General features: G+C 39.1%; 1 protein-coding gene and 1 pseudogene across 1 annotated transcript; one reads left to right on the top strand and one right to left on the bottom strand.

The window, feature by feature from the left end:
- Window positions 1-359: 359 nt before the first annotated feature.
- Window positions 360-5,261, bottom strand: LOC118886687 (annotated as a pseudogene).
- On the top strand, window positions 5,253-27,803 carry LUC7L3 (LUC7 like 3 pre-mRNA splicing factor). The gene is given in 12 exon segments (XM_036836453.1): window positions 5,253-5,520; window positions 15,948-16,014; window positions 18,928-18,967; window positions 19,453-19,597; window positions 19,952-20,026; window positions 21,323-21,427; window positions 22,381-22,542; window positions 22,936-23,219; window positions 23,729-23,889; window positions 27,281-27,421; window positions 27,527-27,672; window positions 27,674-27,803. Coding segments are annotated over 12 exon segments (1,476 nt in total). The 5' UTR covers window positions 5,253-5,421; the 3' UTR covers window positions 27,725-27,803.

The raw sequence follows: 27,803 nt of genomic DNA, 5'->3' as shown, positions 1-27,803 counted from the left end.
TTTTTTTTTAATTTTATTTTTGGCTGTGTTGGGTCTTCGTTGCTGAATGCGGGCTTTTCTCTGGTTGAGGCGAGCAGGGGCTACTCTTTGTTGCGGTGCGCGGGCTTCTCATTGCGGTGGCTTCTCTTGTTGTGGAGCATGGGCTCTAGGCACGCAGGCTTCAGTAGTTGTGGCACGTGGGCTCAGTAGTTGTGGCTCGCGGGCTCTAGAGCACAGGATCAGTAGTTGTGGCGCAGGGCTTAGTTGCTCCGTGGCACGTGGGATCTTCCCGGACCAGGGCTCGAAACCCGTGTTCCTTGCATTGGCAGGCGGATTCTTAACCACTGTGCCACCAGGGAAGCCCACAAACATTACTTATATTAGCAGTAACAGTGGAGCTGGAGAGTACTGTGCCATCTCCAAGCTGCATGGTGAGAACCACCAGCGGTGTGGCGTAACTCGTGGCCCTTTCCAAGGCTATAGCTCTTTCAACCTGCCAGTGTCAGCCCTCACATCTACCTGTACTTGTGGACTGGACTGGTGATCCACTAGGTGTCAGGATTTCTTCTGGTAGATTTATGGAATGGATCAATGACGATAACCTCAAAGAATTTGTGTGTAGAATTTTCACCGACCCAGTGAGAATCCAGGACTCTCAGAGCCACATGGTGGCACCCAGCTCACTCCTCCACAATAGACTGAAGGTTTCAAGCAAACTTTAGCCGTTTAACACCATGATAATTAGGCTTGCCATAGCTGGCACCCTTAGGAACTGGGCATTTGCAGCCAGCACGGCTCACAGAAATCTGATATGTGACATAACCTTGCTTGGCCTTGTATCCCAGTCTGCGTGCTTTATCAGGCTGGGTGGGGTGGAGGGCCCTGTGGAGTGCAGAGAGCTGGCAGTACTGCCAAAAGCACACCTTGAGAAGAAAGCGCATTACATCAGACTGCTTCTTCCTCCACAGCTCCTGGATGTACTCGTAAGTGCCTATTTTGGCTTACCTTTGAGATAAACTGATGGCTGCCACCAGACTGAAAGGGGAGAACTTTCATTTTAAAGAAAAAGACTGATATTTGCAGTATCGTGTGACAAACCCCAAAATGTACAAGGTAAAATGGTGGCACAAAGGAGATGATGAGTTGTGCGTGGCAGGCACAGGAGAATGAGGGTCCAGGTTGGCTTTACAGAGCTGGTGATGCTTGGGCTGTGAGCTGAGAAAGATGGGTAGACGTTTCTGGGGTGAGGAAAGAGCATTCCATGTCTGGAGCAGTGTAACGTGGTGTGATGTCATAGGAAGAAGGGGTGTTCAAGGTGTGGGGGGAGCAGTAGCAAAAAGCTGGAGAAGCAGGTCCGATCATGGATGGCCTTCTGGTGTTTAAATTTTAGATGGGGAACCATTGAGGGGTTTTGAGCAGGGAAGAGACACAACTGGAGTTACATTTAGAAAGATGACGGAGGCAGCAAAGCAGATGGAGGATGGAGTCATGGGGGCCACGCTGAAGGCTGGGAAGCAGTAGTAACTGTGGCTTCATTTCTATATTTGTTCACCAGAGCTGCCATACAAAGTACCACAGATTTGTGGCTTTAAACAACAGAAATTTATTCTCTCACAGTTCTGGAGGCTAAAAGTCCAAGATCAAGGTGTCAGTAGGTTTGGTTTCTCCTGAGGCCTCTCTCCTTGGCTTGTGGATGGCTGCCTTCTCACTGTGTCCTCACATGGCCTTTCCCCTGTGTGCCTACCTGGCGTTTCCAAATTTCCTCTTCTTATAAGGATACCGGTCAGATTGTATTGGGGCCCATTTTAAATTTATTACCTCTTTAAAGGCTCTATTTCCAAATGTAATTACATTGTGAGATCCTACCGTGGATTCTGAGAATTTGAACATATGAATTTGTGTGTGTGCGTGGTGGGGCACACAGTTCAGTCCATGACACTTTGCATTAGTAACATACATGGAACGGGGTCTGGAGACCACTGACTGATAAGGTTGTTTTCCATCTCAGCATCAGAAAATAACCAACTCATATAATCTATAAAAGTTATCTGTAAACTGGGCACTGTGATTTGTTCATAAAGCCTACTTTTGGGAATTCCCTGGCCATCCAGTGGTTAGGACTCTGAGCTTCCACCGCAGGTGGCACGGGTTTGATCCCCTGGTCAGGGAACTAAGATCCCACATACCCCCGGGGGCACAGCCAAAAAAACAAAAGACTACTTTTTTTTTTTTTAATTTTTTTTATAGCTCCTTTATTTATTTATTTATTTATTTATTTTTGGCTGTGTTGGGTCTTCGGTTTCTGTGCGAGGGCTTTCTCCAGTTGCGGCAAGTGGGGGCCACTCTTCATCGCGGTGCGGGGACCGCTCTTCATCGCGGTGCGCGGGCCTTTCACTATCGCGGCCCCTCCCGTTGCGGGGCACAGGCTCCAGACGCGCAGGCTCAGTAGTTGTGGCTCACGGGCCCAGCTGCTCCGTGGCATGTGGGATCTTCCCAGACCAGGGCTCGAACCCGTGTTCCCTGCATTAGCAGGCAGATTCTCAACCACTGCGCCACCAGGGAAGCCCCAAAAGACTACTTTTATATCTGAATCCCTGATGCCCAGCAGATGATGCTGGCACTGGTTGAATTAATGAAAAGGATAAATGAATGAACTCATTATCTGCAGTGGTAATACACACTGAACTGTGGCTGGCCTCAGAATCTATGAAAAAGAGAGCCATAAAGAGCCTAGTGTGGGACTGGGTAGGAGCTCTTGCCTCTGAGATCCAAAGGACAGTATTTTCCTTTTATTTCATTTCAAGTTATTGTTACATTTTTGTCTTCCATGGTTCAGGAGCTCCCTGAGAACCAGGTCGTATACATCTATCTGTGTTCCCGGCCACTAACCCAGTTCCTGGCACAAAGTACATGCGCCATTAAAGTTTGTGGAATGAATGAGGGAATTAGATTAAAACGTTTTAGGGAATTCCCTGGTGGTCCAGTGGTAAGGACTCGGCGCTTTCACTGCCGTGGCCTGGGTTCAATCCTTGGTCAGAGAACTAAGATCCTGCAAGCTGCGTGATGTATGCAAAAAAAAAAAAAAAGTTTTAGTGAACAGAAACTGTAACTTTGCACTCAGGTTTTATAAGTCCTGTTTGTAGTTCAAGATATGTACTTCTTTTTTTTTCCTTTTTGGTGGTCGTGGCAGTGGTGAACCTTCAAAAAATGCTTCATTGAGAAAACAGCAACCATCAGCTGAAAACTCCCTTATCTCACTGCTGCATCTACAAACTGATTTCTATCTTTTTTCTTCTCTTGTTTCAGTGGAGAAAAGGTCCTTTTTTCTAGGAAAGGCCAATATGCCCTGGAGCCTAAACCATCACCTTCCCTTCTTAAGAATTTGGAACTTTAGCTATTCTCTTCTTTTACCTTCTACCTTCTCCAACACTAAACATATTCTAATTTCCCATCTTAAAAAAGCCTCCCTGGACCCATACCTCCTTTCAGTTCTTCCCCTATCTCGCTAATTCACTTCTTAAAATGAGTTGTCCACCTGCCATTCTACTCCCTCATTTTTCCTTCATTCTTCAATCCATTTCAGTCTGACTTCCAACTGCGGATCCAGTGGATCCTTTTCAGTCTTCTCATGCCAGACCTTCAGCAGTTTTCTACAATGTTGGTTACTTTCACCTTTTTTAAAAATATATTTATTTATCTTTGGCTGCATTAGGTCTTCATTACTGTGTGCGGGCTTCCTCCATTTGCGGTGAGTAGGTGGCTTCTCCTGTTGCGGAGCACGGGCTCTAGGCGCGTGGGCTTCAGTAGTTGTGGCACGTGGGCTTCAGTAGCTGCTCGCGGGCTCTAGAGCACAGGCTCAGTAGTTGTGGCACACAGGCTTAGTTGCTCCGCAGCATGTAGGATCTTCCCGGACCAGGGCTCGAACCCATGTCCCCTGCATTGGCAGGTGGATTCTTAACCAGTGCGCCACCAGGGAAGCCCACTTTCACCTTGTTGAAACAGTTTCTCTATCTTTGTTTGTTTGTTTGTTTGTTTGATCTTCCCTGACTCTATACTCTTCAGACTTTTCCTCTTACATCTTTGGATTCCCTTTCACAGTATCCTATGGTTCCTTCTCTACCCCTTTAAAGCAGCATCTCTCAAATGTTTGCCATCTTCAGGCCACTTAATGAGTATCCTGACAGTTTTAGGTTTATTTAAAATAATGATGAACATCGTTTCGTATAATGAAATGACCTTGGTATATGCTGCTCTCTCTCTGCTTTGAATTCTTTTCTGTCCACTTTGCTTGGCTGGAGAGCCGTCATCTTTTAGGCCTTAGGTCATTTCCACGGAGAGACCTCTCTTACTCTTTGACAGAACCCTACTTTCTCCTCCTCATTATCATAATAGCTAATGATTAAACTTAAAATGTGTTGAGCCTGTTCTACATGCCTTACCTGTGTTATCTTCACAGCAACATCTTATGTGTTTAGGGGACCAATATTACTATAAGCCCCATTTTACAGATGGGGAAAGGAAGGCAGAATGGCAGAGCTGGAATTACCAACCCGGGCGATCTGTCTTTAGAGTCCGTACAGTTAAAGGTGCTAGAGTACTTATTACAATTTATATTGATATATTTATTTATTTAGTGACTGTCTCTCTCACTAATCCTCAAGGTCTGTGGGAGCAAAGACCGTGTCTGAAAGGTTCAGAGCTTAGCTTCAAGAGTGTATCTGGTACATGATAAGTACTCAGATATTTGTTCAGTAAATGAATCAATAATTTAAAATTCCAGACTGGGAGGCAAACTCCTCCCCATACTCCGCGTAAAAAGAAACCGCCTTATCTCCTCCTGCCTTGATTTTCCACCTTGTGAATCAGGGGAGTCGGGGTGGGAGGACCAAGTCAGGGAGAAGAGGCGGCAAGCGCAGAGACTAGGAGAAAGGAGTCAGAACACGGAACGAGCGCTGATCTTGTTTCCTCCACTGCAAGATGGCACCGCGTGGTACAAAAGGATACGCTACCCTTTTCTCCATTTCGGAGCGGTGTTAAAGCTTCAGGACGTATGTTTCTATTTCCGTGAAAGAGCGCGGGACTAACGGAGCCTACGAAAGGAAGCAGCACGCGTTACCACGCTCAGTAGCCTACGGTTTCGCTTGGCGCGGAATGAAGCGGTGCCGCCCACCAAGGGCGGAGTTCAGGCCTCGGCAGGCCCCGCCCGCGGGCCGTCGGAAGCGGCCCGCCCTCGCCTCCCAGGCCTGGGCGTGTCCTCGTGGGCGCACGCGCGCGCACGGCATGTTGGGAAGGCGTCCGCGCGGCGGCCATTTTGTCTTATCGGTTCCTGTTTAGCGGAGGCTTTTAGGCCGGGAGCGGGCTGGAGAGCTTGGCGACTGTGTCGCTGGCGTTTTCTTTGGTGGGTGCCAGGGCTGGTGGGAGCAGTCGCCCGAGGAAAGCACCATGATTTCGGCCGCGCAGTTGTTGGATGAGTTAATGGGCCGGGACCGAAACCTCGCCCCGGATGAGAAGCGCAGCAACGTGCGGTGGGACCACGAGAGCGTAAGTCCCGCGGGCCTTGGGCCTGTGCCCGGGCGCCGTGGGGGAGGGGAGTGGAACGGACTGGGGCCCGCCGGGGCCGCGGCGCGGTTTGGGGCCCGGGCCGCCCCGGGGTCAAGTGTCTGACCCCGTGGCCGGAGGGAGCCGGGAGGATAGCCCGGGAGGATCCTCCTGGATCCTAGGATAAGGGATGATTTGTTGTTGTTGTTGTTTAAGTATCAAGGAAGTCAAAAAGACCCTTGGCAGAATTGAAAAGCACCTTAATCAGGCAGGGAAAGGCGGGAAAGGAAGGAATTTTTTTTTTTTTTTTTTTTTACATCTAGAGGCTCTGTAGTTTTCACTTCATTGTGAAATAAGGGAAAGGGCAAATTTCTACCGTTATTTGGGCTGAGCGACGTATTTAGACTGAAATTTCTGGCCAGCATTAGTGGTAAAAATCGTGACAGTATATTATTTCAGTAATGGTTCAGTTTCGACGCTTATATGGGGAAATAAAATTTTAAAAGAGGTCATAACTTGGTAGGGTTCACCGTGATTTACAAATATTGTTTGATAGCAGTACGGTCTAGTAAGCCATTCATGTAGATAATTGTCAAGGCATTTTCTTCACATGAAACTCATTTGATTCTCTTAACCCTGTAAGGGTAAATAATTATAAACCCAGTTTCACAGATGAGACTTGAGAGGCTCACCCAGGGTCTTTTGGCAAGTTAAATGGCGATACTAAACCTAATCTTTGTGGTCTTGTTCACTTCCCACAGTTCTATGAAACTGGCTCTCTGCAAATACCCTGATGTTTATCTAGTGTTTTGAACACGATGTGTAACGTTTATTTTAGGTCTTACCTGAAGAATAGATGAAGAATTTAATTTTACATGCGGTTGTAATCAAACAAGATAATTTACAGGCAGTTACTAATCAAAATATGAAGGAATAAACAAATATGCCTTTTTTTTAAAGTTGCTTACTCATTTTAAACATAGGCTTTGGTCAGAATAAAATTTCTCTTGCAATGCGGGAAAACAAGTTGGTGCTAGACGAGTCCTTTCAGTACCTTAAAAAATAAGCGTTTGACTAAAGCTGTGAGGCGCTGCCTGATTCCACAGTAGTATGAAGTGTTGTGGTAGAATTTATAGAGTAACTGTGTTTTTTGCCTTGATTCTTTCTTTTCTAGGCATTTCTTTGTCACAGTGAAGTAACTTTTTCTTTTACCACTTCACTCAGTAATCTAAGCTTTGCAAAAAGAAAAAAATGAACATCATGATTCACTTGATGGGCAAATAGGACATTTATCTATTTTGAATTACAGAGGGAAAATTGCTTTTGTTTGCCTGCTTATCAACTGGAGCAGCCTGTGCCTGTGCCTAATTGGTTTTGAACAAGTGTTGTGGAGAAACTTTTTTTCCTGGTGGTATTTTATTGCCACATTGCATTACATGTGCTGGGTTTATAACATAAGCAATGAGGCTGTCAGAAAAGCAACTTAAGTTTTATGTCATCTTAGTTACAATAAATCTGTTTTCCTTTCAGTTTTAGTGCTTCTCACTGATTTAAACTTTTGGTGCTGTTGTCAAAATATTTTATGCCTTTAATGACAGATTACACTTCATTCTAGATTCAGGGATTTGAAAAAGTCAATTGCTGGTGTTTCAGATTCTTGTCTGCAAGGAAAGGTTGGTGTAGACCAGCATGTGGCGTCTTCTAAATAAGCAGGAATTACTATAGAGTTTTATAAAGCTGGGGAAGCTCGTGGCATCACTTCCAGGTCATTTGTGTATGTTGTTGGCTGTTAGTGCTAAAGTCCTGGAGGAATGGACAACCCCAGTATGTACTGTAAGGGTTTCACCATCACTGTAACCTGATATTTCAATTTTTTTTTTTTTTTTTTTTGCCCACGCCTCGAGGCTTGTGGGATCTTAGTCCCTGACCAGGGATCAAACGCAAGCCGTAGTCAGTGAAAGCGTGGAGTCCTAACCACTGGACCACCAGGGAATTCCCCAAAATATTTTTGCATTCCTATTCTATCTGGAAATTTTTCTTGGCCACACTTGTACTAGATGCAGAAAGCCATTTCAGCTGGTTGGGGTCCTTTTGTTTAACAATGAAATGGAAGCTTTACATTAGTATTAAAAGTAATTCCTAGATGTCTGCATCAGACTGATCTGTGGAATTTGTTTTAAATGCAGATATCTGTACTTCTCAGGCGCCCCCCCCCCCTTCTGATAGGTCTACGTGAAGGCCCCAGAAATCTGCATTTTTTAAAATGGCATCTTTACGCATACTAAAGCTCATTAACTACTGCTTCCTGACCCACCTCCTTAGTGTCAATACTAGGTTTTTTTGTTTGTTTTAATAAATGTATTTATTTTTATTTTTGGCTGTGTTGGGTATTCGTTGCTGTGCGCGGGCTTTCTCTAGTTGCAGTGAACGGGGGCTACCCTTGGTTGCAGTGCATGGGCTTCTCATTGTTGTGGCTTCTCTTGTTGCGGAGCACGGGCTCTAGGTGGGCAGGTTTCAGTAGTTGTGGCTCGCAGGCTCAATAGTTGTGGTGCATGGGCTTAGTTGCTCTGCGGCATGTGGGATCTTACCAGGCCAGGGATTGAACCCGTGTTCCCTGCATTGGCAGACAGATTCTTAACCACTGCGCCACCAGGGAAGCCCAATACTAGGTTTTTAATTGTGAGCTAGAAGCACTTGAGGGAAACTAATTTTTAAGTGAAGGATGCTTCTGTGATGCAAATTACTGACCTTTCATTTATTTGTAAAGATGTACGTATGTAACCACTATCAGGGAAAGTGTTTTACTTTACAGGCCTTTCCAACTTTTGTAGATTGTTACCTTTGGATCTGAGAGAAAGTAGTGTTCAACTAAAGTAGTTTTCAACTCAAGTCAAATCAGCTTTAATACTGTTCCAAGGATTCATTGACACACCCTCCTCCCTCATTGATTAATATTTTACATTTCCTTGAGATTATTAGTATTTTTGCATTAAGCAGTTTGCTCTGCTTTGTTAATCCTAAACAACCAGGGTAATGAGGAAAGCATATGATTTAAACTGCCTAGTGTGAGCACCTTTTGGTTAGTGTTCACATGCAAAGATTTCAGTGTTTGATAGAGAAGCATTGGTAGCCTTCTGGTCATCTGAAGAGTTGAGATTGTAGGGAATTGTAAAGTTTGGTCTGGAGCTTTTATTATTATATATATATAAAAGGAACTTAGTAGTTCAAATTGAGGATTTTATATTGTAGATCTCACCCCAAAAGTGAAATTAACTGTTGACTTAACTCTGATTCTAATAATATATAAAATGAGACTTTGTTCATAATTTATCAAATTCAAGTGTGCCCTCTTTTCAATGAAGGCCTAATAATTTATGAAGGGAATTGAAATAAATGTTCTTTTCTAAAATCTTCACAGTGTTAGCAGATACCGTCACTGACACTGAAAGTTGGTTAGAAAAGAAAAAACAGTTAAGTTACTGTCCACATTTTTACTTGTGACTTTTAACATCTAAAAAAGGGATTCAGAATCTAAGAAGGAAATTGGAAGCAAAAAATGAGTAATTATACTGCATGGCATCTATAAGTATTTTACTAGACAATTTTAATTCATAGTCACCAAAATGTTTTATCTGTCAGAAGTATAGGCATCTCTTGCCTCACTCTGTAGTGCGTAGTAAGTGTTGGGCTTCTTGGAATTGCCAGCAGCCTATATGTTGTGTATATAACTGCTGTTTACTTTTTTCTCTCCAAAACACATATAGAAGTGAATAGTGGAATGAACTCTGCATGTAACCATACCCAGTAAGACACATTATCAGCAGATGGCCAGTATTACTTCCTCTGTATGTCCTACCTCTTTCATTATTTTGAAGCAGTTGTATCATTTCAACCTTAAAGACATCATTATCTATCTCTAAAATATAAGGACTGGGACTTCCCTGGCGTTCCTGTGGTTAAGACTGCACTCCCAGTGCAGGGGGCACAGGTTCGCTCCCTGGTTGGGGAACTAAGGTTCTGCATGCCTTGGGGCACGACAAATAAATAACCACAATATTATTATCACACTGAAAATATTAAGGTATTTCCTTAATATTTGATTGCCTTTGGGAAACCGTGTGTGTCTCTCTCTCTCTCTCTCTCTCTCTCTTTCTTTCTCTCTTTCTCTCTCTCTCTCGGTGTGTCTCGTTAGACTTTTTTTCTACTGATGCACCGTGCAGCTTGTGGGATCTTAGTTCCCTGACCAGGGATTGAATCTGGACCCTCAAGCAATGAAAGCGCGGAGTCCTAACCACTGGACTTCCAGGGAATTCCTGGTATCTCATTAGACTTGATTTCTTCACAAAGGGAGAAAGTAGCTTAAGTTAGTATACAGTGTTTCATTGTTTTATGAAATGTGTTTAATTTTCTGATAATTTCTTGTAAATTGAGGAAATTCCTGTAATTACTTTGAATGATACAAATAATACAAATTATTTTGAATGACACAAAAATGTATCATTCTTATAGTATGTACAACAGAATAGTATAGATGCAGCACTTTCCCTGAGAGAACTGTCATTTGGTAGCAGTTTTGAAGGAGTAATGGGCTTTGGTAGCACAGTGGGGGAAAGTCTAGAAAAGCACACATGAAAGGGGCACTTAACCCAGACTGGTGTACTTGGGGAAGGCCTCTTAAAGTGGCCTTTAAATACTGGGACCTAAAGGATTCGTAGGAGTTAGCCTGAGGGAGAGAAGACAAATGTTACTAGGGGCTGGAGAGAATCTTAGGCCTGAGAAATTGTGAATAGTATTAGAGCTGAAGCCCTTGTTTTTGTTGTTGGGGAAGGAGGTGTGTAGATAGATGAGCAGGAACCTTGTTTTGAATGTTTTTTATAAGCCTTGTTAAAAGTTGGGACTAAATGACATTGGGAAATAATTGAAGGCTTCTTAGTGGGAGAGAGATGTTCACTATCTCTGCTGCTGTGGAAAATTGATTAAAATTTTACAAGAAATTTGTGTAGGCAATAAAAAAGAGAGTGAACCATGACTAATTACTGTTAGGAATTGATTTTACTATTATGTTCCCTCTGATTTAGAGTTGTTAAAATGATTTTTTACAAAAGTAAACTTGCTTTACTATAAAAGATTAAAATTAGAAGTAAACAGCGAAAGTCTGACCTTGTCTCCCCTTCCTGTTGCCAAATTCCCCTGGAAAAGCTTAAAAATTTGTATGTATGTTTTCAGATGTTTTCTAGTAATTTACAGGCACAGATATATAAGTGAAAGTTGTCATATAATAATGTAATGTTATATAAGTTATAATATATACTTAAGAACTTTCACTTATACTGTGGAATCTTTCTTCGTTGGTACATGTAAATCTACCTTAGGGCTTCCCTGGTGGCGCATGGAAGAATCTGCCTGCCAATGCAGGGGACACGGGTTCGAGCCCTGGTCTGGGAAGATCCCACATGCCGCGGAGCAGCTAAGCCCGCGTGCCCCAACTACTGAGCCTGTGCTCTAGAGCCCGTGTGCCACAACTACTGAGCCCGCGTGTTGCAACTACTGAAACCTGCGCGACTAGAGCCCGTGCTCTGCAACAAGAGAAGCCACTGCAATGAGAAGCCCGCGCACCACAACTAAGAGTAGCCCCCACTCGCCGCAACTAGAGAAAGCCCGCGTTAAGCAACGAAGACCCAACACAGCCAAAAATAAATTAAAAAAAAAAATCTATCTTAGTTTAACTATTTCCTGGTGGATATGTAGATTATGTCAAATTCTTTTACCATTACCAACCAGTCTGCAATGAACGTTCTCGTACATGTAGCTGAATCATTTGTAGGATAGGTTCCTAGAAAGATGATGACTAAGTTAAATGCATATTTTACTTAGTCATTTTGATGGATGCTGCAAAATTGTCCCACAACTCTAGTAATGTTTGGAATGTTTCTTTTCCCAACAAAGTATCTAATGCCAGATTTTTATTTTTTTGAATTTTGAATTTGAATTTTATTTTCAGATATTGTTTTAATTTTTGACAGTTTGACTTTGTTTAATGTGATGGAAACTTGGAATTAAAATTTTCTAGTCAGATTCCTAAGATTGGTTGTATCTGCATTCTCTTAAGTGGTAGTGAAAAGTATGCTGTTGAGATTGAACTCTTCTGGTCTTTAGTGTTAGCTTAATACAGCCAAAAATATATAAATAAATAAAATAAATTTATTTTTAAAAAAAAAGACAATATTTTTAGTTAAACATCCTCAATCCCTGGGAAGGGTTAAAAGAAGCAGTCTAAGTAGCTAGAGTTTATTGGGTAGAATAACAAACGTGTTGATGTTCCATTTCTTTACGACAGTATCTTAAGGAGAATTGGAGAGTAGAAAGAGCACACAGAAAAGAATTAGGAAAATAGGTTTTAATCTGTATTTTGTAAGATGCCTTCAGGGCAGGTCATGTGGTTGATCTCAGTTTCTCATCTCAGATGGAGTGATTGGACTAAATTATAGGTAGACCTGCTGGCATGTCTTATTTGATCTACATAGTGCCTAAAGACATATTTTATAAAGTAATGGGTAGTATTTAAAAAACCAGACTTATTTGCCCATTTCTCCCAATTCATTAAATGGAGAGTTTAAGTTTTACAATCCCACTGTGAAATACTTATTGTCTCCTTTTTTTGTATTGAGGACACGAGGCAGAGTTACAGCCTATAGTTTTTCACAGTTGAAAAGTGGCGGCCACGATTCAAACTCTGCAGTATGTTGCCTCTCCAAGCATACCTATTTCAACTTGCCTATTTCATACTGTGCTATGTCTGTCTTTTCATGTTTCCTTATGCCTAGAATGTCTTGTCATTCCACTTCTGAACTTAATCAGTTCAAGCTTCACCACTTGACATTCCTGACTAAATTCCCGTCTGTTCTAGTGATGCATGTACATTTTAGTTTTTGTGTCGCTACTAGACCAAGCTTCTTGAGGAGTGAGTCTTGTATTGATACTTCAAGAATCGTTAAATGATTGTTGAAGTGCCATTTTCCACTTTTTAAAATTAAATGCCATTTAAAATTAAAATTCCATACAGTACTTATTAGATTTAAGTGTGTTCACTCATGTATTTTATTGGAAAACTGACATAGTATATTTAGACTTAGAGTTTTGACCACTTAGACTGTACTGTGTTTTGGAAAACTATTTATATAAATAAGGCTTAGAGTTTAGAATAAAACTTTATTTATTTTTAATTAAAAAAATTTTTTTGGCTGCGTTGGGTCTTCGTTGCTGCGCGTGGGCTTTCTCTAGTTGCGGCGAGCGGGGGCTACTCTTCGTTGCGGTGCACGGGCTTCTCATTGCAGTGGCTTCTCTTGTTGCGGAGCACGGGCTCTAGCTGCGCGGGCTTCAGTAGTTGTGGCACGCAGGCTCAGTAGTTGTGGCTCGTGGGTTCTAGAGCGCAGGCTCAGTCATTGTGGCGCATGGGCTTAGTTGCTCCGCGGTATGTGGGATCTTTCTGGACCAGGGATCGAACCCATGTCCCCTGCATTGGCAGGCAGATTCTTAACCACTGTGCCACCAGGGAAGTCCTAAGAATAAAACTTTAAATAGCTCTGAAAATCAGAGGTATTTTAGTTTTAAAAAACAGAATTTATTACACATTTTATGACAAACCTTGAAGTTAGTAGTCATCCCCACTTTTACAGAAAACTTAAGTCATACAGTATGTGGTAAAGCCCAGTTCAGATCCAGGTCAGTTTGATTTTGGTGATAAATGTTAGTAAAACTAAGATTCAATAAGTACTATTTGGAAATACTTCCAAAAAGATTTCCTTCCTAGAAATACTTGAAGTTTGTATTTGGTTATATTTAAGAGTCAGGAGGGACCACAGAGATGTTTATTCCTTTTGTTTTAATGAACACTAGTCTTATATTTACATATGTACTTGAAAGTAAAATGCATAGTGATAGTAATAATAGTAAACTTTCATACTTATGAGGGCTGAACGCCAAGTTTAGTTTTAAAATTAAATAATATAATTAATATAATTTAATAATATAATTAAAACCATATAATTTGTAGCTATAAATAATGGTAAATGCTGGTAATAACTATTATTAACCTATTTCATATAACTATTAAAATTGTGGGGAATTTGTTAAATAATTTTTGGGCCCTTGGAACCAGGGTTAATAGTCTGAAAGATAAGTAGCATACCCTCTTTGTCTCTGTCCTTCTTCCCCTAAATGAAAGAGATTCTTTTTTAAAAAAAATTAATTATTTGGTTGCGCTGGGTCTTAGTTGCGGCTCACGGGCTCCTTAGTTGTGGCGTGCAAACTCTTAGTTGCGGCATGCATGCAGGATCTAGTTCCCTGACCAGGGATCGAACCTGGGCTCCCTGCATTGGGAGCATGGCGTTTTAACCACTGTGCCACCAGGGAAGTCCCCTGAAAGAGATTCTTAAACTGAATGTTGGCATTGGTATTTTGCTGATACACTTAAAGTGGATGCAAAATTTAACAAATCAGACTTTTTAATAATTAGAAAAGTATATAGCATTTTAAAACATTAACCATTTGCACGTATAGAGCCCTTTTAAAATTCAGGTATAGTTGATTTACAATATTATATAAGTTTCGGGTGTACAACATAGTGATTTACAGTTTTTAAAGATTTTACTCTATTTACAGTTACTGTAAAATATTGGCTATATTCCCTGTGCTGTACAATATATCTTTGTAGCTTATTTATTTTATACATCATAGTCTGTACCTCTTAATACACTACCTCTATTTTGCCCCTGCCTCTTCCCTTGCCCCATTTGTTTGTTCTCTATATCACAGAGTCTGTTTTATTTTGTTGTTATTATATTCACTAACTTGCTTTTTTTTTTTTAAGATTCCACAAATGCGTACAGTATTTGTCTTTCTCTGTCTGGCTTATTTCACTAAGTATAATCCCCTCCAAGTCCATCTTTGTTGTTGCAAATGGCAAATTTTCATTCTTTTTCATGGCTGATTAGTGTTTCGTTGTGTATATATACCACATTTTCTTTATCCATTCATGTGTTGATGGACACTTAGGATGCTTCCATATCTTGGCTGTTGTAAATAATGCTTCTGTGAACATTGGGGTGCATGTATCATTTTGAATTAGTGTTTTCGTTTTCTTTGGATATATACCCTGGAGTGGAATTGTTGGATCATATATGGTAGTTCTATTTTTACTTTTTTGAGGAACTTCCATATGGTTTTTCCACAGTGGCTGCACCAATTTACATTCCTCCCAACAGTGTACAAGGGTTCCCCTTTCTCCACATCCTCGCCAACATGTTATTTGTGGTCATACAGAGCCTTTTTAATAACTTAAAATCGAGTGTTAGAACTTCTAAAGAAAAGAAAATGGTATAAAGATACTATGACACATGGCTACATATAACAGGATAATATTGATATAAAACTAAATATGTTTAGACATGATTTTTGAATCTCATTGTTCTTTATGAGACCTTTCTTTATAAGACCTTAGTTCTTCTGGACACAGCTTATGGAACCACATTGCTTCAGACAAGTATAAAACAATTGACCTTTGAAGCAAAAAACAGTCTATTTGAGATTTAACATCCAGTTCTAAGTGTCTCGAAAAAACTCATCCAATCTTAAATTTAGCAGACCTTTTCTATCATAGTTTTACATTGAAAATTTACCCAATAACAATGAAGGGTTATATGAAGGGAGATACTTTGGAATTTTGCTTAACAGGTTTTGGTTTGCAGTGTTATAGAATTAAACATAGGATAGAGCAGTCTTGGAATATATCTGAAGGAGTTACAAAAGTACCAATGAGAGAGAATTAAAAGTCGGTTTCATGTTAATAATTTTTCCTCATACCATAGAAGTCACTCAGTAAAGTGCTGGCATGTGTGAAAATATCCACTACATCTTAGGGCCTGTTACAGGATCTCTTTAAGTGAAAATACTGAACCAGATTGCTTTAAATAAGTGTTATTTGGAATTTAGGCAGTGATTTCCAAATCTTAGTCTGTAAATTGGTTCTGGTCTTTAACAAAGTTAGACAGTAAGAACAATGTGTTTTTTATTTGTGTGTTTTTAAATAAAAATAAAAAGTCATCTTTTTTCTGGATGTCTTTATCCAATATTTTTTGTTGCTTGGGAGTAGGGCAGTGATTTCTAATACTGTAATAGAAATAGGAAGTAATTATAGAAATAGAAAATGCTGGTAACTGTCAGTCCTGCATTTCTTGTACTGAAATCCAGGAGTCTGAAAGTCATTAATTTACCTAACTAAATGGCTTAACAAATGAAATTGTTCTTAAACTTACTTGGTTGAAAGATGAAGATCATGAAATGAGAAAATAGTTATTTGGCACCCTTTTCTGGTATAGTTCTAAAACCGAACAATTTCAAAAAGTTAAATTACCTTTGTTTTTCTTCACTAGGTTTGTAAATATTATCTCTGTGGTTTTTGTCCTGCGGAATTGTTCACAAACACTCGTTCTGATCTTGGTAAGTAAATATTCTGTGTAACTTCTATCGAATTTATGATTAAAGAGAAACTGATACTTTATAATTTTGAAAAGAAGTTTTCTCTTAAAGGTTTGTTGATAAAGTAATTTCTTTCCTGGTTTAGTTTTTTGAATGTATTAATAAATGTCAGTCTAATTAAACGTGGTGGCTTAATTGAATATACATATCTATTTCCACTCCCTCCTGAAACCCCTCCACTAAAATGAAAATTTAAAAACAAAAAAGGTGTAAATGGAAGAGTCGAGATAACATTAGAGATGTCAGCACATTTTTGGAAGATGACAAGTGGATGGAAGAATAGCAGAGAAACCTGTACCCTAAAAGCCTGCAGAAGGGGATATTAAACAGAAGCAAGAGTTTGATCAGCAGAACCCTGGACAGGCTCAGGATTTGGAGGCATCAGGTACCATAGAAGGCAGAGTTGAATCATGGGGCTGAAAACCAGAGATTAGTCTAGTTCAGGGTTTCTCAAACTTGACATTTGACAGTTTTACCTGGAAAATTCTGTGTTTGCGGGGGTGGGAGGGGCTGTCCTTTGAATTGTAGGATGTTTAGTAGCATCCTTGGCCTGCACCCAGTAGATGCCAGTAACATTTCCCAATTGTGACAACCAAAAATGCCTCCAGGCATTGCCAGATACCCCTGGGGGAAAACTGCCCCCTGTTGAGAACCACTAGTCTGTGGTCAGACCTGTGCATCTGGTGATTCTGTCTCCCACCCCTCCAGCCCAGGAGACCCCAGGGGGTTATGTTCTGAAGAAATTGGGGTAAGGAGACTAGTTCATTTGAACCACAAAGTGCAAAAAAAAAAATTTGATCATTTTCTTCTCCCAAGGATGGTACATAACTAGTATCATTCTAGAAACATTAACAGCTTGCCCTAAAACATTAAGAGCACATTAGGGCTGGATGTATCTAGATATTGGGAGTAGAGATACAGGACAGGGCAGTAATGAACAAAGATGAGACTATAAGAGATTAAATGAGTCTGTATTCTCAATAGTGAGGTTTTCCCATTCCCTTCCTCTGCCCTGTTCCTAGAAGGATACAGCCAGATGTTTTTTCCCCAGGCAGAAGAGAAGAGGATTCTTTAGAGAAAGTGAACAGTTCCAGAGAAGTGATCTACAGGTACTGACCCTTGGGGAATCTCCTAAAAGAAAGTCTTGCTGCCCAATTTTCCTATGGTAAAGCCTGTTAGTTGACAAACCCTGCCTGAGCGTACCAACTTCGAGTCAGATTTTGGAAGTGTTTTGCCAGCCAAGGAATACCAGTCAGACATTTGAAGAAAACCTTCAAACAAAAGATTAACCAAAACCAACAGAAAAAAAGAATTTAGTGGAGTATGGTGGATAATGGGGGAAAACAGAAGAAAAAAAAAATTTAAAGCCATAACTAAATTTAGTATCCTCAGAGAAGTAAGAGAACATATCAGGAGGAATAGGATGCTGTATAAAAAGGGAAGTTTTGAAAAACTAAGAAGAGTTCCTAGAAATTAGAACTAGAGAAATCTGAAATAAAATCGGGAAAGTTTTGAGGATAAAATAAATTTGTGGAATGTTAATAAAAAATTAAAATTTGAAAAAATTATATTAGTCCAGTCCTCTAATAGCTAATTAAGAGTTCTAGATAGAGAAAACAGAAGGGAGGAAATTTTAATATTGCATTACTAAAGGACTTTACCCTCTAGATTGAGTGAGTCCTTCAAGAGCTCAGCACAACAAATGAAAAAAGATCCACACCATTGTGAAATTCCAGAACACCAGGGGTGAGGGTGGGGCACATAGGGTTATCAATCAGGATGGCCTCAGATTTGTCAGTATGACACTGGAAGCTTGAAGACACTGGAGAAATACCCTCAGGATTCTGAATGAAAAAAATGTTTTTACCTAGGTTGGCTATATAGCCAAACAGGATAATATGAGGGTGGAAAAAAAAGGACATTTTCAGACATGCACGGTCTCAACAAATTTATCTACCACCTTTTCTCTGGAAACTCATGGGCATAAACCAAGAAGGAGAGAAATGAGAGATCCAGTAAACTTCAGTACAGACCAGAAAAGGAGTTTCTAAGGATGACAACTCTATTAGTGAGCTTAGAAAAAAAGCAGCCCAGGTTGAAGCAGGACAGAAAGCTCATGGAAGAAATAAAGCTGGTTAGCTGATATATTTTGAATCTTGAAGGAGATTCGTATTGAGATGGTTTCTTATAGCTGAGTTAAAGTGTTTGAGAAGAATTTGGAAATAAGAGACATAGAAAAGACTAAACAAAGAATTCCAGTAAGTGTATCAAAAGTGTCATTATAATGCACCTTTTGTTTGACTCAGCAGTTAATGTAGGACTTGCATAATCAAAATATAAGCACTGAATGTTTATTTAACTTAAATTTTTGATGCCTAAGATAAACCAAGAAAAAGCAAAATAAGCATAAAATTTAGAAATATGGAGGTAAATTCCAGAAGATACAACTGAAAGGGTCAAAATTGGTTGCCTTTTGGAGATGGTAAGGGGTAGGACTAGGGTGCTAGTCTTGTACTATTCACAGAGACTCAAAATTAATAAAATGTCGCTGGTGGTTCAGACCAGTGGTCTACCCTCATCCCAGTTTTCTTCTTGGTGGCAGTAAGGAACAATTTTTTCATTCCTCCTACTCCCTCTTTTTTCTGCTCTTACGTAGTTCTGCGTTATACTCACCTTGAAGACTAAGGAGAACACTTTTCATGTGCTTACTTGGGTATGTTGCTTCATGATTCAGTAGGCTTAATTTAGGTGTCTACAGACTACTCAGTGATTAAATGGATCTTCTTTCCTTTTTTAAAAAAGAACTTCCTTTTGTTTTGGCAAGAGAAAAGTTAACTTCAATAATTTATACCTTCATATTTCTTGTTCTTTCAGGGCCTTGTGAAAAAATTCATGATGAAAATCTGCGAAAACAGTAAGTTACCTTTTTGGGGGTCATCCCCCCACCCCCCATCATTATTTGGTTTAAAGGGGACAAGGATTGAAGAAATAATTGAAATTCGTTTAAAATGAATGTTGGACAGAGGTCCTGTTCATTAGTTGGGGGTGGTAGAAAGTGATGCAGCTTAATGTTGTATCACCATGTGAGTACATACTGTATGCCAAGAATAAGCCTAAGCTTTTTTTTTCTATATCACATTTGTTTTTTATTTTTTTTCTTTTATTATTATTTTTTGGTGGCTCCTCACGGCTTGCAGGATCTTAGTTCCCCGACCAGGGGTTGAACCCGGGCCCTCAGCAGTGAAGGCACAGAGGCCTAACCACTGGACCGCCAGGGAATTCCTTACGCCTTCAGTCTAAATGCAGTAGTCCATGAGATTAGTTAAGATAGAATATGAGAGTTGTAATCAATAAATATTTGGAAGGAAAACAGTGCTTGTTTATTTTCATTTTTATTAGGTATGAGAAGAGTTCTCGTTTTATGAAAGTTGGCTATGAGAGAGATTTTCTGCGATACTTACAGAGCTTACTTGCAGAAGTAGAACGTAGAATTAGACGAGGCCATGCTCGTTTGGCATTATCTCAAAACCAGCAGTCATCTGGGGTGAGTATGAAATTAATTTACAGTCTTTGTAAAGTGTCCTTGTTCTCTGGAAACCCATAGACTTCCCTAGTGTTGAAACTTGTGTTCAGGTTCATTCATTACTTTGTATTCTTTTAAAATTTCAGTCTTTATTAGTAAATATAATATTGATTTTGCTAATCATAAGGTTTTGATCTTAATATCAATAACTGACAAAATATGCAGCTGATTAACAAAAATTGAGGTAATTGAGTTACTATCCTTGTGATTCAGCATTTCAGTTATTAAATACAAATATTAGGTATGGTATGTGAGAGTTTGAATGTCTATCTCTGTATTTTAGTTGTTGATAATACATTCTGTTGTCTTCATTAGGCAGCTGGTCCAACAGGCAAAAATGAAGAAAAAATTCAGGTTCTAACAGATAAAATCGATGTACTCCTGCAGCAGGTGAGAATTGTGTGCATTAATGTCAGAAAATACTTGGAGTAGACACTTAGCCAAAGAAGGTATAAGGATGGCAAATAAATACATGTAAAGTTGCTCAATGTCATTAGACATTAGGGAAATACAAATCCACAGTGAGATGCTTTTTGAACACCTATTAGAATTGCTAAAATTAAAAAGACTGACCATATCAAGTGTTAGTGGAGAGCTGGGCAAACAAACTATCTTACACTGTTGGGGTATGTAAAATGGTGCAGCCACTTTGGAAAAAAGTTTCTCTCTTAAAAAGTTAAAAGAGGCACCACGAGCCATTCCACTGCTAGAGAGATGAAAGCATATGTTAACACAAAGAGTTGTATACCAATGTTTATAGTGGCTTTATTCATAATAGGCAAATAACACCCCAAACAAGCCTGGAAAGAACTCATGTGTGTGTCAGTAGGTTAATGGATAAAAAAAAATGTGATGTATCTATACCAGCGGTCCCCAACCTTTTTGGCACCAGGGACCGGTTTCATGGAAGAAGGTTTTTCCACGGATGGAGGTGGGGGGTTGGTTTCGGGATGATTCAAGCTCATTACGTTTATCGTGCAGTTTATTTCTATTACTATTACATTGTAAGATATAATGAAATAATTATACAGCTCACCATAATGCTGACAGAAGGTGGAGCTCAGGTGGTAATGTCAGCGATAGGGAGCAGCTGTAAATACAGATGAAGCTTTGCTCGCTCGCCTGCCGCTCACCTCCTGCTGTGTGGCCAGGTTCCTAATAGACCACGGACCGCTATTGGTCCAGGGGTTGGGGACCCCTGATCTATACAGTGTGATACACTACTCAGTAATAAAAAGGAATTAACTACATGTAACAGTGTGGATGAATCTTAAGATAATAGGTTGAGTGAAAGAGGCCAGAGCCCTACAGAAGGAAAAAAAAGTGCATGGTTCCATTTAAATAAAATGCTAGAAAATGCAAACTAGTCTATAGTGACATAAAGCAGATCAGTGGTTGCTTTGGGAGGAGATACAACAAAGAGGCAGGAGGAAACCTTTGGGGTGATGGATATGTTTATTATCTAGATGGTGGTGTTGATTTCATGGGAATCAAACCTTACAAAATTGTGCACCTTAGAAATTTGCTGTTCTGTCAAGTATACATAATTAATGCGGGCTTCACTAAACAAAACCAAACAAAAACCCAAAACAACCGCTAAATGCTAATGAAGCTTGGGGTAAAAAGAAAAATAATTGGATAGTGTGGTTAGAAAGATATCCTGACTGCTTTTTAAATTCCCCTTAGATTGAAGAATTAGGATCTGAAGGAAAAGTAGAAGAAGCCCAGGGAATGATGAAATTAGTTGAACAGTTAAAAGAAGAGAGAGAATTACTTAGGTCCACAACTTCGGTGAGTAGCAACCTCATTTTGATTTACCCAGGCTGTTCACTGTGAATTACTAGGATCTATTCCGATTTGAGAACAATTTTCTAATGTCAGCAAACTTTATTTTAAAGGGCTACATAGTAAATATTTTAGGTTTGAAGGTCACAAGATTTGTAATATAAAAGCTCTGCCTTTATATTACAAAAGCAGCTTTAAACAATATATAAACAATTGGATGTGGCTTTGTTCCAGTAAAACTTTACAAAAACAGGCCTCTAGCCGCTGGCTTGCCAACCTGTGCCTTAGATCATAAGTATTCATTTGGGCCTGGGTTTTATTTATTTTTTGTTAGAACAAATTACTCAGTTTGTATTTACCTTAGTACAGAATTGGTATACTCTTAATAATGCCTTCTACTTTCTTAACTTTCAGTTAGAGAATATAATGTTTGGATATTGATACATGTTTTTGTATCAATGTATTTGATACAATGTATTTTGTATCAGTGTATGTATTTGTACATACAAAATACATGTTTTGGATATTGATGCTAGAATATAATTGGTCATTGGTTCCCAAATATTAAAAGGATATGTTCAGATTATACTCAGTGAGTTCAATTCCTTAATGATTTTGAAAAACATTTTTAATATGGAGTCCACATCTTTAACCTGTTGAACCAAACGAGAAATGAATTCAGACTAAAATAGGTAGCTTTTTTGAGGTGGTATAGGTAGGTTTTTCTTTGTTGGAGTTGAGGGATGGAGTCTAAGTACTTCTTGGGTGATGTGGAAAGTTGATTGCTGCTGTCATACTTCCTCTCTCTAAAAGTTGCTGCTCAGTATTATGGCTTTGGGGAAATGGAAGGTAGCAGTTGACAAAATTAAAAATCTATTCTAAATGTTAAGTACTTTTGGGGAGATTTGTTTGTTCTGTCTTCCTCAGATATTCTTATAATAACTGATTTATCATTTCAGACAATTGAAAGTTTTGCTGCCCAAGAAAAACAAATGGAAGTTTGTGAAGTGTGTGGAGCCTTTTTGATAGTGGGAGATGCCCAGTCCCGGGTAGATGACCATTTGATGGGAAAACAGCACATGGGCTATGCCAAAATTAAAGCTACTGTAGAAGAATTAAAAGTAAGTTTCTTATAAACATGTATTTTAGCTATAGCTAGTACTTTATTTTAGTATGGTTAAAAATTGATGACATAGAGATATAAACCTCTCGTTGATATTTTTGCTGACTGTGTTATTTGAGGTAGCGATAATCCCTATAATGTTCTGCTATTCATTGGATTAGCAAAGCGCTTTATTTTTTTTACTCTGTAGTGCTAGGAATTTGGGAGAAAGAATATTTCTGAGGATTAGTCAGATATCTTGTGTACATACATGGTGTTGAGATTTCTCCATTTCACTTTTAGGGCATCAAATTCCATAAGTTGGTCTAAAAATGCTTCACATTAGGTAGCCCTTGTTTGACAGTGTCTTTATATAGTTCTAAAAAAAAAAAATCAAACTCTGTTTCCTTAGGAAAAATTAAGAAAAAGAACTGAAGAACCTGATCGTGATGAGCGTTTAAAAAAGGAGAAACAAGAACGAGAAGAAAGAGAAAAAGAAAGGGAGAGAGAAAGGGAAGAAAGAGAGAGGAAAAGACGAAGAGAAGAGGAAGAAAGAGAAAAAGAAAGGGCTCGAGACAGAGAAAGAAGAAAGAGGAGTCGATCAAGGAGTCGGCACTCAAGCCGAACTTCTGACCGAAGATGCAGCAGGTCTCGGGACCACAAAAGATCACGAAGTAGAGAAAGAAGGCGAAGCAGGTATATTGAACACATGAGACAGTGCTAGACATATAGTGAGTGTGCAATAAGCAGTAGTAATTACTAGTGATATTCCTTGGTACTTGACTCTCTTAAGTCTCATTAAGCATGAGGATGGATTATGAGAATTGAATCTGAATGAATCCATCTTTGAGGCAACTTCATTGCTATTTCTGAGGCAGTCTAAGGGAGGTTTGATGCAGTCTTATTAGGAAGTCAGTGTACTGGATGGTCTTTTAAGTGCTTCTCTTCTCATTGATTCTGAGAAGACATTTAAATCAAATTATTTTGGGTAGGGCTACCTATTTGAAAAATTGAAGTTAGAAGGATTTTCAGTTTTTAAGATTTCTAATGTAAATATGTTTTAATAGTAGATTCTATTCTTTTGCCTTTAAGGGTAAGTTTTGCTTTTAATCTTCTTATTTATTCAACAGTATGTAATTCTTCAAGGTTTTTTCTTACTGTAATATCAGCTGAAGTTGCTTTCCTTTTGTTTCAAATTATTTAAGAAGCAGAGATCGACGAAGAAGCAGAAGCCATGATAGATCAGAAAGAAAGCATAGATCTCGTAGTCGGGATCGAAGAAGATCAAAAAGCCGAGATCGAAAGTCATATAAGCACAGGAGCAAAAGTCGGGACAGAGAACAAGATAGAAAATCCAAGGAGAAAGGTTAGTTTTTATGAGAATTTAATTTATTAAGAGACTGTTTTCACTTTCTTGTCTCCCCACCGACTCACTTTTCTTCAGACACAGGCAGAGTTCCACTTCAAGCTATACTCATTTTCACTTATGATGAATACCATTCAGTAGGAGACAGGCATTATTCTCCCCCCTCCTGCTCTGACTTGTGAGAATGACAGTTGGCCTGGTGTTTTCTTAGAACATGTTAAAGTCACATCCTTCAATTCATAACTTGAAGGCTTATCATTTAGTTTCTTCCAAGTATTGCATTACCTTTTAGGCTTATTAAGGTGTAGAATTCTTGGTTATTGGCAACTTTTTTTTTTTTTTTTTTACTTGCTGCAGTGTTCCATAATATGTCTTGCAGAGTAAATGTACATTACTGCATTGGTGCTCATGTACAGCATTCATTTAACTCGGTACTTCTAAGTTTGTAGTAGTTGAATGCCTTACATGTGTCTTACCATGTTTTTTATTGAAGCAACATGCTCTGTCCCCTCTACTTTTTCCTTTGGTTTTCTGTGGCATTCCAGTAGCTGGTTCACTGTGCACTCTTAATGGACTTTTTCATTTTGTCTTTGGCATGTTTTCACAAGGATATTCTCATCTTTCAACTTAGCCTTCATTGAACGATAATTCTTTTAATCATTAGGGTCGCCTTTTCTGCGTTTTCTTCAGATTCTTTGTGCGTCTGTCATTTTGTATTGACTGGGCTATTCTGCTTTGCATGGTTTTCAGGAATGAGAGAAAGGGCTTATTTCTGATTTTCTTGGCTCTGCTTGTTCCATCCTGTTCTGCCTATCTGTGTCCATGTTTGATCACCAACATAATATGTGTGCTCCTGTTTGAATTTATTATATTAGACGTGTATGTGATACTCATTATTTTCTTTTATGAAACTAGTCTATAGTTTTTGTGGGGTTTAACTGAGTTAGGAAACTAGCAGCACAAACAATGGATTTTTTTTGTGTGTGTGTTTTATTTTTCCTCAAATAAGTGCATCTTCTCTTTTTAAAAATATTTACATATATTCGCTTTTTCTACAACATGGAGCAAATGTTAAAAAGTAGGAAACAGGATAATTTTGAAAACTTGCTCTTGTGAGCTTTAGTATTTGCCATTTAAGTTCAGAAATTACTTTTGTGATTCAAAAGGCAATTGATACCAAGAGTTAACTGACTATATTAGTTTTAAGAAAGCTTCACCCAACCTTTTTGCAAGACTTTCTGTGTAATGTATTTTGGGGATGATGGGTCAACTCTCAAGAGCCAGATATGGATGTCAGAGATGAAATTAATCACTTCTCTCTGAGAACTAAAGCTCTTTGCTGTATCCTCATTTGTGACACTTAAAATAGTTGCATTGGTTCTCAGGGACAAAAGCTAGCTAGCCTTCATAACTATCTGGGATCAAAGTTGAGCAATAAATGTCACTGGTCTGACTTAAAAACAGTTTGTGTAATTTCTAGAGAGAGCAGAAAAGATGAGTTGAATTGCTAAACTATGATCCTTATTGTAATGATCACATCGTGGAATATAATCAAACTTTTGTTTAAGTAAAATAAGCTGCATTGTGTTTAGATTATGGACAAACAGGGATTTTCCTGGTGAGATGTGAAGGAAGGAGTGAAGACTTGATTCAGAGAAAACTCTGCATCTGGTCCATCTTGAAAGATTGGGTATGCCATTATAGATTTATTTTAAACGTTGGGATCTCTTTTAGAAGTGACATGATTTATTGGCTTTTGAAAATACCGTGTGGCCAATTAGGCACTCCGTATAAATAACTGAAGGCCTGAACTTTGAGGTCAGATACGAGCAGTAGCAAGCATTTGATAATGGCGATGAATAAGAGGGAGCTCACTACTCCATGTGCTGTAATGAAAGCACTTTATCTGACTCCACAGACGAAAAGTGGTTTCTTGCACAAACCTATCTTTCTTAACCACCAACCAATTTAGGGTGCTCTCTTTGTCAAGAGAGGTTCCTTTTTTAATCCATAGCCCTGAAGTCCACCACACTTTGTGGATGTCCTTAGGACTATTAAGATCTACCATATTTATATAGGGCAGAAGATAAGATTATTGGACTGACTACTAGTCCTCTACGGGGCAACAAGACGACTCTTCCTCATTGAAGCTACCTGTGCACCGGAGAAGCCCATAAGGCACAAAGGGAGGACTTTCCCACAAGGTCAGTTAGAGCACACTGTACTGGCACAGTTCTCATAAGTGGACAGACAGACGTGAAGCAAGTCCTGCAGTCAGCTACTTGGACGTTGCTTCGTGCATTTTGCAAGTGTTATGGACTGAATATGCTCCTTCACATAAGATCTTCAATTCTTACGTTCTTTGAATGAGTGCCCCCCACCCCCATACCATATTTTGTTTTCATTACCATCCCTCTCCCAGTTATTTAATGTTGTGTCTTAACACTTTGTCTAGAATCTTAGAGGGTTCTGCTTCTCTTAAAACCTCTTTCTATCTTATGAAGTACTCTGCTAGACCAGCTATTCTTAACTTAGTTTAAAGGGAAAAATAATTTTTCCAGAAGGTTTGTGTTGATAGTTTGCTTTAACATTTTCTGTAGAAATCTTTTGTTAGGCAATACTTGGAACTGAAAAAGCTAGAACATACTTGCTCCATGTACCATTTTTTGCCTCTAGTCTGGCGTTTCACCATTCCAAAGAAAACAGAAGGAAAAGTTGACTTTTTTTTTTTTTCCATCCTTTATTTGCAGCTGAGTTGAACTTTAATTCCTCCTTTTGGAAAAACAATTCTGAGATGGCACATACGTTACTTTTATTAGCAAAGCACAGAAGTTCAGTATTTGGAATGGGATTTAAGATCCACTTTCTTTTGTTGGGCTTGTCCCTCTTGGGTATTCAAATATATATAGGTATAAGTCATCTTTTGCATTTAAAAATATATAGTTGGAGAAACATGCCTATAAAATGTTCACCTTTTTTCACCTTTTGCAGTTACTATTTTTACTTTTTTAACTTAATTTACTTCATGTGAACACAGTTTTTTTGTACTATCGTTCATACCTTTCCCATTGCCTTTTGATGTTCTTTACCCCAAATGAAATCTCCTTAAGTTTTAGATTCTGCAGTGATTTGGTGTTACGTGTACCTCTCATCAGTTTGAGAGAATTTGCCCACTATTTTACCTTTTGCTTTCTCTAATTCCCTGTCCTGCTCTCTCCCTCCTTTGTAAATTACAAATTTTTTACCCCTTTGATAGATTCATCAAACTGTTACTTGCAGTCTATGGGAAATGATTGTCTTTTCATCTCTCAATTGTTTTCACTTTTCAAAGCGTTATGTATGTATTGTATTTTACTTTAAAATCCACGATCAATGTCTTCTTTTATGGCAGAAAAGAGGGGATCTGATGATAAAAAAAGTAGTGTGAAGTCCAGTAGTCGAGAAAAACAGAGTGAAGACACAAACACTGAATCAAAGGAAGGTGATACTAAGAATGAGGTCAATGGGACCAGTGAAGACATTAAATCTGAAGGTGACACTCAGTCCAATTAAAACTGATCTGATAAGACCTCAGATCAGACAGAGGTAAGTGTATTGTTTCTCACTTTGATTAGGGCTTTTTGTTACTGTTTGACAGTGCAGCGTAAGTATGCACAGATGAAGATGGAACTAAGCCGAGTAAGAAGACATACAAAAGCATCTTCTGAAGGAAAAGACAGTGTAGTCCTGCAAAACATTTTGAGGTACATTGTTTTGTCTCAGCTATTTTGTAGCAGACTCGTGCCCCCCATTAGTGTGCCTCTTTGGAAATTATTACCCAACGTTTGTAATATAGTCGCCATTGAAAAGTTAATTATCCTTTTTTTAGGGATTTTGCTGTCATTTCTTGTTTTTTTTTTTTTTGTTTTTTTTTT

The sequence above is a fragment of the Balaenoptera musculus genome, chromosome 20, assembly GCF_009873245.2.
Source record: "Balaenoptera musculus isolate JJ_BM4_2016_0621 chromosome 20, mBalMus1.pri.v3, whole genome shotgun sequence".
NCBI lineage: Eukaryota > Metazoa > Chordata > Mammalia > Artiodactyla > Balaenopteridae > Balaenoptera > Balaenoptera musculus.
This window is presented reverse-complemented; position numbering and strand designations above follow the sequence as displayed.